The following is a 17,140-nucleotide window of genomic DNA, read 5'->3' as shown; positions in this document are numbered from 1 at the left end:
ATAATATTAGTTTCTTTTTTAACACGAATTTTTATTGAGGTACTTTAGGTATTTTCGTAAATTAGATTACGCTAATTAGTATTTTATCACAAATTAGTTATTACTTTTTTCCAAAAATAATTACTCTTCCCTAAAACCTAATGTCGTAGAAAATTTGAGAAATAAACAAATTTAACAACCAAGCTTCTAAAAAAAATACTTTTCATTTAAATTTTTAAAATAATAAATAAATTATATGAAAGGGAAATAAAGAGGCAAAATTGGTCTTTATGATTAAACAAGGACAAAGAAAAGAAATTTTATACAAAATCGTGAAGTTTACTTGTTGGGAACTAACGAAAAATATTTCCTCCTACCTTTTTGGATTCTTTTATTGTCTTAATATTTTGTATCCTTATTAGGAGAAGATATCAAATAGTAAATTACTTAGAAAAAACTTAGTCTATTTAGAACTCCTAAATATTTGGAAAGTTTTTTAATTTTATAATTTTATCCGATGTAAAATATATTTTTAAAGGGTAAAAAAGACGAACGACATTTCGCTAAGGGCCTTCGTGCTTTTAATATAGTATACATACGATATGATGCGAAACAAAGTGAAGCGGAGGGGTACAATTTTTGACAAAAGACCTCTTGCATTTTTTTGTTCTTTTGACATAAACTCTAGTAATAAAAACAAATTTTATAGTATAGTCAAGAAGAGTGCTTCCTCATTACTTTCTTGTCTCTCTTTTTCTCTCTCAAAGCTTGCAACTTTGTTCATTAGCTACTCTTCTTTACTTTCAGTAATTCAGTTCCCAAGACTTTCTTTAGGGTTTTACTTCCTTGTTTTTTTGTTTCTCTGATAATTGTTACATTTAATGGAAACTAGTAACAAGAGATCATTAGCTGAAGAGGATGATAAGAATTGTACTAATAACCTCAACAGTAGACTTGATCCTCCTCTTCCTCTTGTAAAGGTAACTTTTTTCTTGTTATATTTTGCTGTAAAACACTAACAAGGGATGCTGTATATGGGTTTTGTTTGTCTTTTGTATTTTTCTGCTTTTACCCATTTATTTCTTTGAGCTATGGCTTTTTTTTTTCTTTCTTTTTCTGAGAAATTCTTTTGTTGGGTTTCTATATCTTTATTCATAACCTTTTTCTTATTTGCTTAACATTTTTTTGTTGGAATTTTGATGTCCCTTCAAAAATAGATTTTTTTTTTTTTTTTTTGCTTGGATATCACTCAATTTCCTCGTTTTCCAGGCTGAATTATGGTATGGTTTTCTTGGATTGTTTTTCTTTTGCAAAACTCTCTTTGTATTCTTAAAAATATCTTCAAGGGCAAAAGGATTTATGTTATGTGCACTGATAATGTTACGCGCGATGCTTCATGCACTGGGCTGCCCGGTTTATTTTGCACCGATGATGCGAACAATTTTGTACACTATCGGTTTATTTTGACCTTTATAGAAGATTGATTCCCTTTTTTCAAGATATCAATTAATGTTTGTATAGAGAATTACTTGTCTTCCCCTCGAGCCGAGGGTCTTTTGGGAACAGACTCTCTACCACCCAGAGTAGGGTAAGGCTTGCGTACACACTACCCTCCCCAGACCCCACTTGTGGGATTTTACTGGCTTTGTTGTTGTTGTTATTGTTGTATAGAGAATTTCTTGTAGTTGACTTTTAAGTGACATGATGTTGTAAATATTTTTTACACCATATGTTCATAGAACTTATACTCCAAAGATTTTGGATTTTTAGGATTGTACAAGGAATTTCTGAACTGGTTTGATTTGTGTCTTGATCACCTACTGCTTTGTATATTATTTTTGGCATGAATTGTTTATCTTTGCTTCAACATCATTCTTGGAGCTAATTCTTGTTACCAATGCTGCGTGCTGAATCTTTGTATCAGAGAAGTGTTTCATGATTATATCTTTGTTTCATTGCAAATTGGTACAGTTATAGTTTTGTGTGGTGAGACAAAAAGTGGATTAGTAACTCCGGTATTGTGGTTCTCAAATTCTTTTAGGTCGGTGAATCAAGTGAAATAGTAGAAGAACTACAACTCTGCGAACGGCAAAGACAGCTAAATCTACTTCTGGAAGTACCAGAAAGAATCGTTGATGGACCAATAGAGGATTTCGTGAGGATAAATATGTTGTCCCCGTCGCCAACTCAAACTCCCAAAAGAGTGAATTTTTCCCCATTACCAAGCCCGAGCCATGTTAAAGTAAACGGATCTCCAGGTCCCTCATTATCAAGAGCTAAATCGTCAATCAAATCTCTCCTCCCTAAATTAAGTTTCAAATTCCGGAATAGGACAACTGATATTGAAAAGGCTGCAATGTTAGCTCTTGGAGCCTCTCCGCAAACTCAGGACAGGCCTTCGATTTTCAGGACTCTATCTGTTAAAAGGATTTTTAATCCAAAGATGAAAAGAACTTCATCGTTGCCTGTAACTCCAATTGAACACTCTAATCCTGAATCAACACATGGTGGTTACGGAAATGCAGCATTCAATTCAGTTGTAAGTTCGTCTATTTGTTGCCCGTCTTCTTATATGTAAAATTCTCATGTGAGAGTATGTTACTTTGGGTAATGAAAGATGAGTGTAGTCAAAAGACAAAAATATTTATTGTTCTCAAATTACAGTACTCTAAAGTGTTAATTCATTTACCTAGATGTATATACTGATTATGGATCTTCTTACTGGTTTTGTTGGCATAAATATAAAGGTTTTTGTAATTTCATTTAACCTTCAAGATTCCTTTTGCTCTGTTCACTCTGGACATTTCATTTTCTCTACTAAAATCTTATGAATTCACCATCTTCTAGAAAGCAGGAGCTAGACATCCCATACCTCGCTCACATTCAGTGCCAACGCTAATCAAAGATGGGAGCATAAAACAGATGGATTACATAGGGAGCATCTATCGTGTAGTCCCCTCTACTCCTCGCGTGCCAAGACATGATGCTCCATCATTTAATGCGACTCCAACTCTTAGCGCAGGTAATTTATGTCTATAATCATGTTTGATGCATTGTCGTATAATAAAGGCTTGGTTCTGCAAACCTGTGATTCTCTGTTAGTTACATCTTTCGTGCTTTATTGTGTCTGAAGTTATAATTCTAGTAAGAAGCAGCTGTATACGAATATAGTGGAGCGCTGTCTCAACTTATTTTTAGGAGACCATGCTAACTAGGATTTCATACTACAGATTGCGATTTATAAAATTTTGGCTGCTCGGTGATCATCTGAGTATAGGAATATGTAATCGCCAATTTCTGATAGACTGCAATTTTTGTGGATAAGAGTTCTTAGAAGTTGAGTTATAGCATTTACAATCCATATAGTCGATGTTTAAAATCTGGTAACTGTAAGAACTTGTACTTGACCTGTATTTGGACGAAGAATATTCTTTAAATCTAGATGGCATTACTCTTATGTAGCATTGCATTTAGAGCTTGAACCTTCTATTCACTCACCTAGGATAACTAACCTACACCTTTCTTAGTGTTATGGTTTCAGATGGAAATGCTAATTTTGGTGAAGACATCACTCAAGAAGATGCTGTCTGCAGAATCTGCTTCGTTGAACTTGGGGAGGGTTCGGAAACTCTGAAGATGGAATGTAGCTGTAAAGGTGAACTAGCCTTAGCTCATCAAGAATGTGCTATAAAATGGTTCAGCATAAAAGGCAACAAGATCTGTGATGTCTGCAATGAAGAGGTTCGGAACTTACCTGTCACTCTTTTGCGGATTCAAAGTACTAATCGTAGAGGAAATGGAGTTCAAGCTGAAGCTGGACGATACAGGTATACGCATGAACTTGCCTTTCCCCTTCTTTTGTTGCTCTGTATCATTTCTTATGATAAAATAGTTTAAGTTGAATTACATCGTACCTATAGAAAAAGTTTTAAGCTGAAGTACATGGTATTTAACTTGAGCTGTGAAAACTGGTTACAGGGTTTGGCAGGACGTTCCTGTTCTTGTCATTGTCAGCATGCTTGCCTACTTTTGTTTTCTGGAGCAGCTTTTGGTGAGTAAAGATTATACAGTAATATATTATCCTACTCCAGAAAGGGTCCTAAATAGTGCTTTGTTTACAGGTTACCAGAATGGGATCGGGCGCCATTGCTATATCTCTGCCCTTTTCATGCATATTAGGTCTCCTTGCTTCCATGACATCGACAACTATGGGTACATGAACAAAACTCCCTTTGTTCACTAGCTTCTTTCAAATTTGATAGTGTTGGATTACATCAATATGGTTATTTAACATACAAACTACATGCTTTACGTGTTCAGTAATAAGACGATATGCTTGGATTTATGCTGTCAGTCAGTTTGCCTTGGTGGTTCTGTTTGCTCATGTTTTCTACTCAGTGGTAAGTAGTGCTTCAGCTCAAATAAACAAAAAACTTAAACACATGGCCAACTAGAAAGAAAAAAGATTATGTGATTCTCTTGAATTGCCTTGGGCTCCACCTAATACTAAAAGCTTTTTATCTTTTGCTCGGAATTGTAGCTTCGAGTGCAAGCAGTTTTATCGATTCTACTTGCCACCTTTGCGGGTTTTGGGGGTACAATGTGTGGGACTTCTATCCTTCTTGAGCTTTTGAAATTGAGGAGGAGATGGAATTCACAACGCGAATCTCAGGAAGGGCCGCGTCCAAATCAATCATCTGAAGTTAGTCCGACGCCCCAGGTGGAAAGCCAAATGCATGGAGCTGAAGCTGGTACTTCTGGAGCTGTGCATGGAAGCTGAACGCAAGGAACACATAATCTACTTATATTCAAGATTAAAACATTTCCGTCTCCTGTAAGAAAATCATTGGAGTGTATAGCTAGTCGTTGCAAGTCACAACTGTACAGTTTTGAGTTACGCGGCTGGTTCATTGTTCCAGCAGATAGGTAGTGCTTGAAAGGGAAACTGAAATAATGTAAATATCAGAATGTAACTAAGATTGATTTTCTCCTTTCCTTTTTCTGTTGAAAAATGTAATCTTGTATCTTTCCTGTTAATTTTTCTATTCAATTGCTTGGCACATCTTTGTTCGCATGTTACAGTTTACTGGTATTTGTGGGAGTCTCCCACACAATATAGGTGGACTAGCCCTCTTATCCTTTCTCCCCATGTAATAGTGTATTTAAAAAAAATATTATATAAATCTTTATTTTTATAATCGAGAAATCCCAGTAGTTCAGTGGTGCACAATTCAAAACTCAGTGGATAATGAGTTTGTCTCGTTACCCTTCTCCACCTTAAATACTAGGTTTTTGTCTGCTACAAGGTTTTGACTCGTAATGTTGCGCCTAATCCACACATCACATCACAAGCTGACATTTAATTGTCTTAGTTTGTTTTTCTACCAAGTCACAATATGTTATTGCCTTTAATGGAAAGGTGTCACAATATAGTAAAAAGAAAAGGGCTCAATGACTATACTTGCACAAAAAAAATCACATGAAAAAGCGTTATCAACCCCATAAAACCACGGCCAAAATGTTGGACACAGCAAAACATGAGGTTAATCCAATGCAAATCAAATGTCAACCAGTAGTTTCTATGCAAAATTGGCTAAAAGAAGGAAAGAAAGAAAGGAACAAAAGGGAAAATAGGAGGGGTTAAGGAGTTCTGAGAGGGTGGAAACTAGTAACACATCTCAAAAGATGTCGATAATTATTTCAGCCTATCAGTTTAAATATTCTCTTAACATTTCATACTTACACGCGGGGTGTGCACCCTTCTTCCAACCTCATCTTGCTCCCTCATCTTGCTCCCATCAGCAAATTCATTGTTCGCTATACAATTGGTCAGTTAATCTCACCGCACAACCTCATATCATATGCTTATCAGCATCGAGCAAACTAAACTGAAGACCAGTGAATGTCAGTATGTAAAAGACCTCCATTTACTGCATTCTCCATTTTTGCACTCCACCGTAATAATGTATATGTCATTACTTGTAATTTGAAGTAACAACCTTCCCCGATATCGATTGCTTCTCCTTAATACTAGTACTCAATAAAGAATCCGAGTTGCTTGATGGGCTTTCACCAAAGCCTGGTCTCATCCAAATCTTAATGTGCCCCTCCCGACAGACAGTAAGGACTGATTCATGAGTAAATATTAAACTAGAAAGTGGTTCAGTATGAACACGATGAGTAACCAGGGGTGATATTTTTGGAATATCTCGCATGCTTGGAGCAGGTTGTAAAGTACCACCGGGGCAAGCATTATCCCAATGTGACGATTGACTCCCGGTGCTGAAAGTTGGGGATCCACCTGGAGGACGGCGCATTGGTACTACAATTTCATCCATTTCAAGATCCCATAGAAGTAATTGTGTGTCCTGCAAAAGACACGCAAAAATATATCATGTATGCTCAATTCATACTCAACTATTGGATAAGCATATTAAAGAAGAGAAAATCCTCCGCTTAGCAGGTTCCTTGTGGAGATTAGCTCCAACCCGCTACCAGCAAGGAAGTACCAACTTCACGGCACAAAAAAGATTTAAAAAATATACAATTTTTACAAATATCCTCAAAATAACAAATTACGATTACAAAAGTTTATTTGCAACACTTTTTGGAGATACATACAAAGATTAAGAAATAAATAAATTTGTTAGGACTAATGTAAAGATTTGAGGAAGCAAGTAGTACAAAAACTACATATCACAAATGAAATGCAGTGGTAAAGATACTGGATCCCCCCCCCCCCCAAAAAAAAAAAAAGGGCCACACACACAAAACCACCTGCTAAGTGTTTATCAGGAACTTGTCACATCTTATCATAAGGGTACACTTTGAGATGAGATAATATGCAGTAATATGGTTAGAGGGTCCTTATAGTAGACTCCAACTTGCTTGGAATTGAGGTGTAGTAGTTGCTGTTGTAATATAAGCTTGATAAGAGGGATAAACAGCTAGACTAAAGAGAGTAAGCGTCAATATATCACACTGCACGAAGATTTATAAAGGTATGTTTGTTAAGAGGGAAAAAAAGAAGATAAGTTCTGATCTCATTTCCTTTGTTGAGCAAGAGAAGAACATAAGCTTCAACTCGGGTAAAGTGTTCATCTTGAATAGGCACATAAGATTCTAGTTTCAACAGTGATTCAAACAGCTATAGCGCTTCATGCGACCTGGTTTTGACTCCCGGTGGGATCTCATCTTAAATTTCGTTTTCCTAGTAAAAAAAACAAAAACAAAAACAAAAACAGTTATAGTACTTCATTTGAACAATACCTGACCAACAGAACCAAATCGGTAGACAACACTTTCATCCGTGCCATCTGAATTTGGTGCTGTCCAATATGAATCGAATGCCACTCCACTTACCTATCAGACACGAGTCAAGACAATAAGGAAGATTGAACATCACAGAGAAGATAAGGTAAGTTTTACTAATCTGCTACAAACTCACCCAAGAGCTGTGTCCCTCACCCCATGCAACTACTTTATGTTCCTCCACGCTCCAAACCTGAACTAGGTCATCTTCTCCACCAGTTAAAATGTACTTCCCGTCCGTACTGTCAGTTCATGCACTCTCAGTAAACATTAATAACAACTTTTGGGGGTGGGGGGTTGTGTGTGTGTGGGGGGGGGGAGATGGAGCAGAAAATGTGTACTAAAGGGGAAGGATTCAAAGTTTAAATGGAAGGCAAAAGCAACGTCAAGACAGAGATATATCTTGCATCTAAAACACCACACACACTAACCTCCAAGCACAACATAATAGAGCACCATAGTAGCTTTTCCCACCACATATAAGCTGTTCATTTTTGTAGTCAAATACTCGCAGATAACCTGCATTTTATTAGCCATTATCAGCCGAGTTAACAATGAAAAGGACATAATAAAGATCCAAATGTTATCAGATGAAGGAAATACCATCCCTCCCTACAGTTGCGATATATGACCCATCATTTGAGATAGCAATGCTATTGATTGAACCTTGACAAATATGCCATCTAGCTATAGGATTCTGCATAAGGAAATTGAAGAAAGAACTATAAAGCCAAATGATAAAAGGTGAAAGGAATAACTTAAAATTGCTATTCAGTATTCACAGAGTTCATAACTTGAATTGGTTCGTGGTTTTGCTACTGCCTTTTCCTTTTGTCTGTAGCATGGTCCAATTTGAGACCACAGGTAAGACTATGAAATCATTGTGTACTTGTTTCATGATTTCTTTTTTTCTATTCTTTTTACTTTGTGTAATGATTACTTATGACAATTATTTGCCATGTCTTTTATTTGTCTTTTCTTATGAATCCATGTGATAACTTATATCTATCGGATTTGACATACCTGTATGATAAAACAAAGCAAATGATGGTCTTATTCTGGCATTTTATGTCATGGATTATTTGAATGCATGTTGTTAGGAAATATTATTTATGTTCCAAATGAAATGCGTGTACTTAATTGTCGTTTGCATTATTATCTTGTTTTTGTTTAATTTCATTAGGAGTCGAGTGGATTTAATAACTTAATATATGTATAAGGCATAATTGTTTGATTATATAGGGAAAAGAAGTTGTTCATAAATTCAATACATATAGCAGTTAAAGGCATTTTCGTAAGCTTATCGGTTGATACATCATGAAACAATAGACAAAACCATCCAAACAAGTGGTAAACCTCATCAATAAAAGAGTGTCTTTGCTTAGAATAGCCTCGAAAAAAGTAAATAAGCTATTAGTAGGAGTCAGAAAGTCTAGAAACTAGCAATGTGCCTATGCCTCGATGAAGAGGCTTTTAACAATTAGCTCATGCTAAAATATTAGAGGACCCGACATTTGCTGAACTGCAACTTAAGAAGCTTGTCTTACCCAGAATAATCTTCACAAGAGGGGTTTTGTACTAAGTAATATGTGCTATTTGTGTGAAGACGAGGCGGAGACTGTGAATCATCTTCTTCTGCAGTGCAGATTTAGAGGGTGTTTGGATTAGCTTATTTTAAGTGTTTATTGGCTTTTAAGCACTTTTTTAGTTTGTGTGGTGTTTGGCAATGATAAAAAGTGCTTAAAAGCACTTACTTTTAGGCATAAAAAGTACAAAAATAAGCCAAAAGTTGGGTATTACCAACTTATGGCTTTTGGCTTTTACCTTAAAAGCTACTTTTTATAAGCCAATCCAAACACCCTCTAATCAAGGCAATGCTGGGAACTCTTTTTCAATATCCGTGGGATCTCATGGACCATGCCTCATAGAACATTGAAGCAGATTTGGAGAACCATACCTCTGAGAATATTTTGGGCTATTTGACTAGAGAAAATAGAGCTTGTTTTGATGGGTTTAAAGATCATACTTTTAGAGTAAAAACAAGTGTTTGCATAAATTGTTTCTTTGGTGTAAGAGTAGTTTCATTGATAGTATCAATCAATATATGGACTTTCTGGAATTGTTAAGGAGATGTTGTACTGCCTGTATAGATATTCACAACAGCGTTGTGTTATTTTTTGGTACCATATTGGTACTCAGTTAAAAAAGTTTTACCTTATCAAAAAGAAAAAAGAAAACACAGGACCAACGTCATTTAATTTGCCACATTTTCTGGCTTTATAAATTGTTTTGCAACATCATCTAGTCTGGCATGATCGATGACAGCATAGGTGCAAGGAACACAGAATAAAGAGTAAAATGAGAGATCACTTGGAAATGGTTTAGTCATGTCCTATATGTCTATATAGAAAACTCCGCTGGTAAAGTTAGAAGAAAGTACCAAGATCCAGACTAATATCGTTGTACTCATATAACATGCAACAACAACAACAACAGCCCAGTGTACTCATATAACATGACCCCCTCAAATTAACACAACTAACAGAGAAGGATAACTTAAAAAGGAGCAAACGCATCTTTAAATCATGTGGAAAAAAAAAGCTGCTTAAGGGCTAATCACATCTCAATCTTCTCGTTCACCCATCTGATCTTCGATGTAGACACTACCTCAAAATAGAGTATAAGACTACACTCATTAGAAGTATAACCCCACCATATCAAGAAGAAGAATAGCAGAAGGAATATAGGCCCTTTATCCATCATGTTATCAAACAGAAGGAACATGCAGGTGCTTTCATAAGTCTATTTAAAAGGATTCGAGAAGAACCTTAAAGAAAAGCAATAAAATATTAATAAAGTGTGGCATCCATTAGATAACAACAACAACAACAACAACAACAACAACAACAACAACAACAACAACAACAACAACAACAACAACAACAATAACAGCAACAACAACAACAACAACAACAACAACAACAACAACAACAACAACAACAACAACAAACCCAGTGTTGTAATCCCACAGGTGGGATGACATCCATTAGATATATGACATAAAAACAGATATTATCAGATCGCAGCAAGATTTTTTATAAGGATTAGAAATGATCATCTAAGACTGCGAGGGTGCAAGGAAAACACAATATAGGGAAAAATGATAGATCACCTGAGATTGTTTAATCATGTCCTATATAGACCATCATATGCACCAGCATAGGTGTGACAATATGATGATCTAAGGTGATAAAAGAGGAATAAGGTTCCTTCTCCAAAAAAAAAAAAAAAAAAGAGAGAGAGGAGGAATAAGGTGATGTAAAATACATGAATGGAAGTTATCTTGGTATACCTACAACCTCTCCAAATCAATGCTTATTTAGCTAAAAACATGATGAAACGGAAATAAATGATCCATATAGGCTATAGCAACTAGTTGTAATTAAGGTTTCATTATTGTGTTATACTTGCAACAAGTCTACTGTGCGTCAAGAGTCTCTTTATTCTATTTATCCTGGTTGGAGACTTGTACGTCTGCATAGGGTTAAGTGTGAGATTTAGAGAACCCCTAATATGCTTTACAAGTCAATTAACTCAGTAATGAAATTAATGAACCTAAATACCACGGTATGGATACACAAATCCATACAACTGACCCCAAATAATTAAGGGATTGAGGTGTGGTTGATCTCTCGATCTCAAAAGATAAACAAATAAATTGGCAATTGTTGGAGACAAACAAGAGACAATTGTAGGCTTGTTTCTCGGTATTTATATCCGTGGCAAATTACTGCAGAAAAGTACTATGTCTATAAGCACTATACCTTACTATAGCGTGCATGGGAAACAGAAAATTGAGTTTGATCCTTGATGACCGGAAATGAAGGATCAGCAGAACCATCTTTGCTCTGCAAAACAACAAATTGCACATTGGTCTAACAGAAGTTGGAAATATGAGAATCATTAACATTGGAAATTAGTAAGACACCATTCAGATTCAATATTTACCTTATCGTAGACATAAAAGTTTCCATCCGCATGAGCAACGACAAAAGCGCCATCACTGTTAGGCACCCATGCGACACTAGTACAACGACTGGTGTTGAATACAAAGGAAATTGTTAAATTGGCAAATAAATCATTCTCATCTTGGTATATAAACATCTTTGTTGTTTGTGTAACTATCACACTTGCAGTACTAGCATGGCTAGACATTGCATGAAACTAATTGTAAAATATTCACCAAGTGATGAACGCGACAAACACTTAAATGAATTATGGATCTTCTGGAAAGGGAGGGGTAGCCTAATGGTAAAGAGCCCCCACCTCTAATAATAAGGTTGGGGGTTTGAGTCACCAAAGGGGTAAAGTGAGAAAGGGGCATGGTTGGGCTCGTGGGTAGGGGCTTTGAGTGGTGAAGTCTACGATGTCAAAGAAAATTAAATATCTTCCTAAAAATACATTAAAGAAGGCATGTGTGGAACATAAATATTTTTATATTATAACAGTATTTACCATGTCACCAAATTTCACTACAAGTTGTCCTCAATTAATCAGCATGAAAAAATAATTTGAACTACTCCTGCAGCTTCTGTTAAACATGTAAGAATTTGTCTCTTTATTTAATTTTCTCTTTTGACCAAGGAAGAGCTGATGGAAGGAGCTAAAGATTTTTTATTGTTCCAAGATTTCCTTTGTCTAAATGATGGTGCCTTCAAGATCTTACCCCTCTTCTTTTTCTTTGTTCCTTATCTTATTTAGTTGTTTCTATCTTCTCCTTTTTTTGGGGGGTATCTTCAATCTCCTTAATGCTCTTTCTTATATATAGTGCCTCTTATTTATTCAAAAAGAAAAGCTTTCTTGTCAACTTCAATAACTTCTTGATTACGTGACGGTTCTGAAAAACTGAAAAATAAATCTAATCATATTTTTGTTTTCATCCTTACACTTCATAGATTAATCTACTTATCTTCCCTCAACTCAGGGGAAGGGCGAGTTTGTACATGGGAGGTGTCAAAGTATCTCTAATGGTCCATAGGAGACGACGTATAGTTAATGATAGCAGTACATTTATAAGCTAATGCCTAATGGAATATTCTTTTTAGGTTACTGATTGTTTTCTTACAATGTTACTTTGAAATATGAGATGGAGTGCCTCAAAGAATATTCAGTAATCATAAATGCCATTTAATAAATGCATTGCAAAAGCAGTATATTTTCTGGATGACTCAACTATGATTACCAATTTAAATCTAACTTCTGACCCCCATAAATGGGAAATAACCAGCTCAATGGCACTTAATTCAAATTATGCTATTATGCCAATCAGCAAATGAGGCTTCCATTTATAGAGGGTCAGTAAGATTAGTTAAAAAGTACACATCCACATTTATTAAAAGGGAAAACTATCTACTATAAACAAATTTTAGGGAACTCAAAAGCCGTACTAGCCACCGATAAGTACATATGACGTCTGTCCGACTAAATATTCATCTACTTTCAAACTCAATTTAAAAGGATGTCAAGGAAGCTTAGGTGTACAAACACTATTCCCCAAAAACAAGATAAAGACAAGAATCACAGGGTTTGATTTGACAGCCTTGCCTGTTGTTAACAGCACCATCCTTGTTGTAATGTTGTGCCCCAATAAGCTTCTTCCCAACATCTTGTAATTGTTGCCGTAAAGATACTGAATAAACTGCAAGTGTGAAAACAGACATTATGGTTCAAAACAGAATCCTACTAGATGGATAATGCCAGGGAGAACCTCTGAACTTTTATTATGCTGGAACACAGAGATAGACTTTACCACATACAAAAACAAATGGAAAATTGTCAGCAACTATTTGGTGGACAATTTGGAAAGAAAAGAACCTGAGATGCTTTATTGATAGAACCAACTCTCTACAAAAGATTAAGATGAAGTGTATTCTTCTTTTTTGTTTTTGGTGTAAATCAGAATATGTAGAGGATCCTGATTCAATCCTAGATGTTTTGAGTTCCTTGTAAGAAGAACAAGGACTATATTTTTGCTTTTCCATATTATAATTGCCTATTTTGGCTTCCAGCACAAAGTTTGTGCTGATGATTTTTTGAATATACTGGACACTTTACCTTCTCAAAAAAAAAAAAAAAAAAATCCTACTAGAAGCTGTAAACTATATGTCATGACTGATAAATGGAAATTTACCATCTCCAGAATTTAAACCAATGAGCAAGTCATGTCCTTCCTTTGCATCCGGATCAAATGCATGGCAAACGGGGTTTGAATTGCTGAAATGTATAGACTTTACAGGATCCTGTACTGGACAGTAAATCTTTCATAATCTGTATCATCAAATCTACCATCTCAGAAAAGCAAAATCTGTTGATGAGCATACCTTATCTCGAGAATTCAAGTCACTGATAAAAATTGCATCACCAACATTGAACACCAAATAGGTTCCTTTGCCATCAAAGTTCGAATTGCCAAGAGAATTGCTTGAACTTGACACGCTAAATGATCCAACCCTACCACTCATGCCACTAATAGACTTACTTCCACCATTTCCTCCAACAAAACTATGTGTTTTACTACCATTTCCACCTAAGAACCTTGCTGCAGCTGACCTAACACCACTGCTCACTCCAAAACTTGATGATGATTGGGGCTGCGCCTGCATCGGTTTATCCTTGAGATGAGCAAGGGTTACCTGGAACAAAAAATTACTATTATCTCTTTGGTGGATCCTCGATTTCGGGTAAAAAGACAGATAATGGATTTTCGATTCGGAGTTAAAAGGCAGATAAGAACAAAACCAATTTACTGTAAAACTCAATTATTCAAACCCCCAGAACATACCTTGAACTTGAAATTAACCTCCTTTTTTTTTCTTTTTTTTGGAAAAGGACTATGTCGGCGTATCAGCTTCGAATAATCCACTGGGTAACCTGCTACATGCACAAATACATGTGCCATGTAGACCTAAAGTAAACTCTCTTTTTTTCCTTTTCTGGAAAAGGATGGTGTAGAGATGTAGAACCTCCATATTTGAAATTAACCATATTAGCTAAACCCCTTCTATACTCAGCTTCAGACATGGATATTACCAAGTGGGTCAACCCCAAAATCCAATCTTTATCATCACACCAAAAAAGGGTAGCCGGTGCACAAAGCATCCGGCATTCAGGTAAGGTCTGGGTAAGGGCCACATCTCAAGGGTGTGATGTAGGCAGCCTAACTTGACGCACGGAGCCACGGCTCAAACCCGTAACTTATAGGCCATATGGAGACAACTTTACCGTTGCTCCAAGACTCCCCTTCTATATTCAGCTAAAAACATGGATATTACCAAGTGGGTCATGCCAAAATCCAATCTCGACCATCTTACAAACCACTAAAGTTGAAATTAACCATATTAGCCAAACCCCTTCTATATTCGGCTCAAAATATGGATATTACTAAATGGGTCATGCTCAAAATCCACTCTTGAGCATCTTACAGAACATAACATTCAAATTATCAATATTCACAATCAAGAATGTAAAAACAAGAACCCACAAAAGCATAAGAGCTAATAACTAATTATACCTGAGTAACAGTCTTTCCATGAGCATAGTGAAGAAGACCAGCAGGGTGAGTCTTCTCATAGTGAAGCTTGTACCTTCCTTCTGGGGTCTTAAAATAAGTCTTCAAACCTGGTGATTGTGCTGCGTTGTTATTGTTCGCAGACGACATCGTATTATTATTATTACTACTACTACTAACCCCAGAATTCATCATTCTTAACCAATCCAAAAAAGAAAAACCCTTTTTCTCTTTCTTATCTACAATTCAATATATGTGGTTTATACATGTAATAATGAGATCATTTAAGCAATTGGGTCTTTTTGTTCAAAAGTGCTCTTAATAAATTGTTGGATGTGAATTGCTTCTCTAGATCAAAGTGTGTAGAGTGATGAAGCTTTGAGAAAGGTGAGATTGACTATTTCTTCTTCTTCTACTTGGCCCCGTTCTTCTTCTGCTGCTGCTACTTTTTTTTTCTTTCTTTTTCTTTTTCTATTTCGCTGTCAGTTTGAGAGTTTGAGGGGGTTGAGATTCACTAGGAATGTGTTTGTGTCTAATTTAGGCTTTTGGCCTTTGGAAGGTAAAGACTTATCCAATTAAAATTAATCTATCTCAATTTAATAAATACGTGATATATGTACATGTATTATTATAATAAAAATAGTTAACTAAGATATATCATCACTTTAATTTATTATTTTTAATTATAATAATTTAAATAATTTACTATAAATATTAAATGCAAATAAATTTTTAATTCTTTGAAAACTTGCAAAGAAAATAGTGATAAATCTGCCCCATTAAACCAGGATTATTTGCACCATATAATTTGAGCTGACTTTAAATTTTGTCACAATAATCTAAATTTTGCTTCAAAAGGTAGTTGAATGTATTTTCTTTTTGCAGATTAACTCTTTTGAGCAAACCCAAAAAAAATAAAAAAAAAATAATAAAATTAAAAAAATAATTGACTAACGGGGTCAGAATTTGAATAGTGGCTAAAAAGGCTATATGTTCAAATGCCCTGTCCCTTTCTTTCTTCTTCTTCTCCTCGTTCTTCTTCTTCTTTTCTTCTTCCTTTTATTAGTTAAGAGAATACGAAAGGGATTTTTTCATTCTTATACCCTATTGAAAATTTTATTACTCTAAATATTTATGTTTAATTAATTACCTAGTATAAACAAGTTTTGTTTACAAAATATATACAATATATCCATTATTAATATATCCATTATTTGTGTTTCATTTAATTACACCTTTTTCTTTTGTTCTCTCTTCTCTCCCCTCTTCTCTCCAAATGCAATTGAATGTGCACCACGCTGTTTAATACTGACCAATTTCATCCCATTTGGGACTTAATTTATGCATTAAGTTTCTTGAAAATTCCCATGAGCCATGGAAAAATATAGATCTTTTCTTGAAAATTCCCATGAGCCATGACTTGGGTTTTTAGCAAGAAATAGTTGAGTTTCGCATTTTTATGTGTTATTCTTCTTCTGGGGCTTTTGCATTTCAAAGTTCCATATTGTTGTGGTGCAGAAAATGAAAATAATGGCAAGTTTTACAGCTTCAAAGGTAATTTTTCTTCTTCTACAAAGAGAGGTGTTAAATCTCATAAACGTGGCTTCTTCTCGAGAGGAAATAATATTCCAAATATGGATGAGATTTATACAACTTATCTACATTATTTATATCCAATTATATACATCTACAATATCATACCACTCTAATATAATTTTTGTACAAATTTTATACAATATGTCTTTTGTATATTTTGTATCTGATTTATACATAGTAAAAACAAATTTCATACAACTAATTATATATTATACAACTTATCTATAACTTATCTACAATTTTTATACATTATTTGTACCCAGTTAAATACAACTACAATAACATATAACTTAAATACAAATTGTATACAATATTGTTCAACTTTCATACAATATATATATATATATATATATATATATATATATATATAAAACAACAGAATACAATTTTTCTACAATTTTACTACAATTTCATAAATATAATATATATCATGTCTTCTTCTTCTTCTTCTTCGACGAGTTTCAATCTGAAATTTAGCCAAAATCAAGTCTAATCTTCACCAAAACACCCTCAAAATTGAGATATAAACTCCAAATCATATTCCCAATTGTTTGTAACAACACTCAATCCAAACAAATAATGATTTTTGAAAACCCAAATTCGAATTCAAAGCTTCAAAACATTTTAATGGCTGTCAATGGTGGAATTGCTGCTCTCTTTTCCTTTGCTTTGCATTACTGAAATTAG

At 34.9% G+C, this 17,140-nt stretch overlaps 2 protein-coding genes across 3 annotated transcripts; one reads left to right on the top strand and one right to left on the bottom strand.

Moving 5' to 3' along the window:
• The first annotated feature begins 689 nt into the window (after positions 1–689).
• LOC104220688 (uncharacterized) lies at positions 690–5,041 on the top strand. The gene is made up of 8 exons (XM_009771598.2): positions 690–959; positions 2,021–2,518; positions 2,827–3,001; positions 3,521–3,806; positions 3,958–4,030; positions 4,101–4,191; positions 4,300–4,379; positions 4,520–5,041. Exons 1-8 carry the CDS (start codon positions 861–863, stop codon positions 4,757–4,759), a joined length of 1,542 nt encoding a protein of 513 aa, XP_009769900.1. The 5' UTR covers positions 690–860; the 3' UTR covers positions 4,760–5,041.
• Positions 5,042–5,454: 413 nt separating this feature from the next.
• Positions 5,455–15,404, bottom strand: LOC104220689 (uncharacterized). 2 transcript variants are annotated; one of them, XM_009771600.2, is made up of 11 exons: positions 14,861–15,403; positions 13,671–13,982; positions 13,481–13,589; positions 12,895–12,988; positions 11,299–11,386; positions 11,115–11,198; positions 7,894–7,987; positions 7,722–7,809; positions 7,427–7,532; positions 7,249–7,341; positions 5,455–6,347 (listed from the first exon to the last, which is right to left on the bottom strand). In XM_009771600.2, the coding sequence occupies exons 1-11, from the start codon at positions 15,050–15,052 to the stop codon at positions 5,955–5,957; spliced, it is 1,653 nt and encodes a 550-aa protein (XP_009769902.1). In that variant the 5' UTR covers positions 15,053–15,403; the 3' UTR covers positions 5,455–5,954. The 2 variants fall into 2 exon arrangements, with proteins under 2 accessions (XP_009769902.1, XP_070006845.1); XM_070150744.1 differs by lacking the exons at positions 5,455–6,347; positions 7,249–7,341 and adding an exon at positions 6,733–7,189 and having other exon boundaries at positions 14,861–15,404.
• Between the last annotated feature and the right edge of the window lie 1,736 nt (positions 15,405–17,140).

Source organism: Nicotiana sylvestris, chromosome 7, assembly GCF_000393655.2.
Source record: "Nicotiana sylvestris chromosome 7, ASM39365v2, whole genome shotgun sequence".
NCBI classification, from domain to species: Eukaryota; Viridiplantae; Streptophyta; class Magnoliopsida; order Solanales; family Solanaceae; genus Nicotiana; species Nicotiana sylvestris.
The sequence above is the reverse complement of the archived record's forward strand: the minus strand, read 5'-3'. Positions and strand labels throughout refer to the sequence as shown.

Bases quoted from the DNA above. Each gene is read 5' to 3' on its own strand.
- LOC104220688 (XM_009771598.2), top strand. From the start codon at position 861: ATGGAAACTAGTAACAAGAGATCATTAGCTGAAGAGGATGATAAGAAT. The intron at 3,002-3,520 runs GTAATTTATGTC...TTATGGTTTCAG, and splicing joins GACTCCAACTCTTAGCGCAG to ATGGAAATGCTAATTTTGGT. The intron at 3,807-3,957 runs GTATACGCATGA...AACTGGTTACAG, and splicing joins GCTGAAGCTGGACGATACAG to GGTTTGGCAGGACGTTCCTG.
- LOC104220689 (XM_009771600.2), bottom strand. From the start codon at position 15,052: ATGATGAATTCTGGGGTTAGTAGTAGTAGTAATAATAATAATACGATG. The intron at 12,989-13,480 runs GTAAATTTCCAT...TCACACTTGCAG, and splicing joins TGGTTTAAATTCTGGAGATG to TTTATTCAGTATCTTTACGG. The intron at 7,988-11,114 runs GTATAGTGCTTA...TTCCTTATGCAG, and splicing joins CCCATGCACGCTATAGTAAG to AATCCTATAGCTAGATGGCA.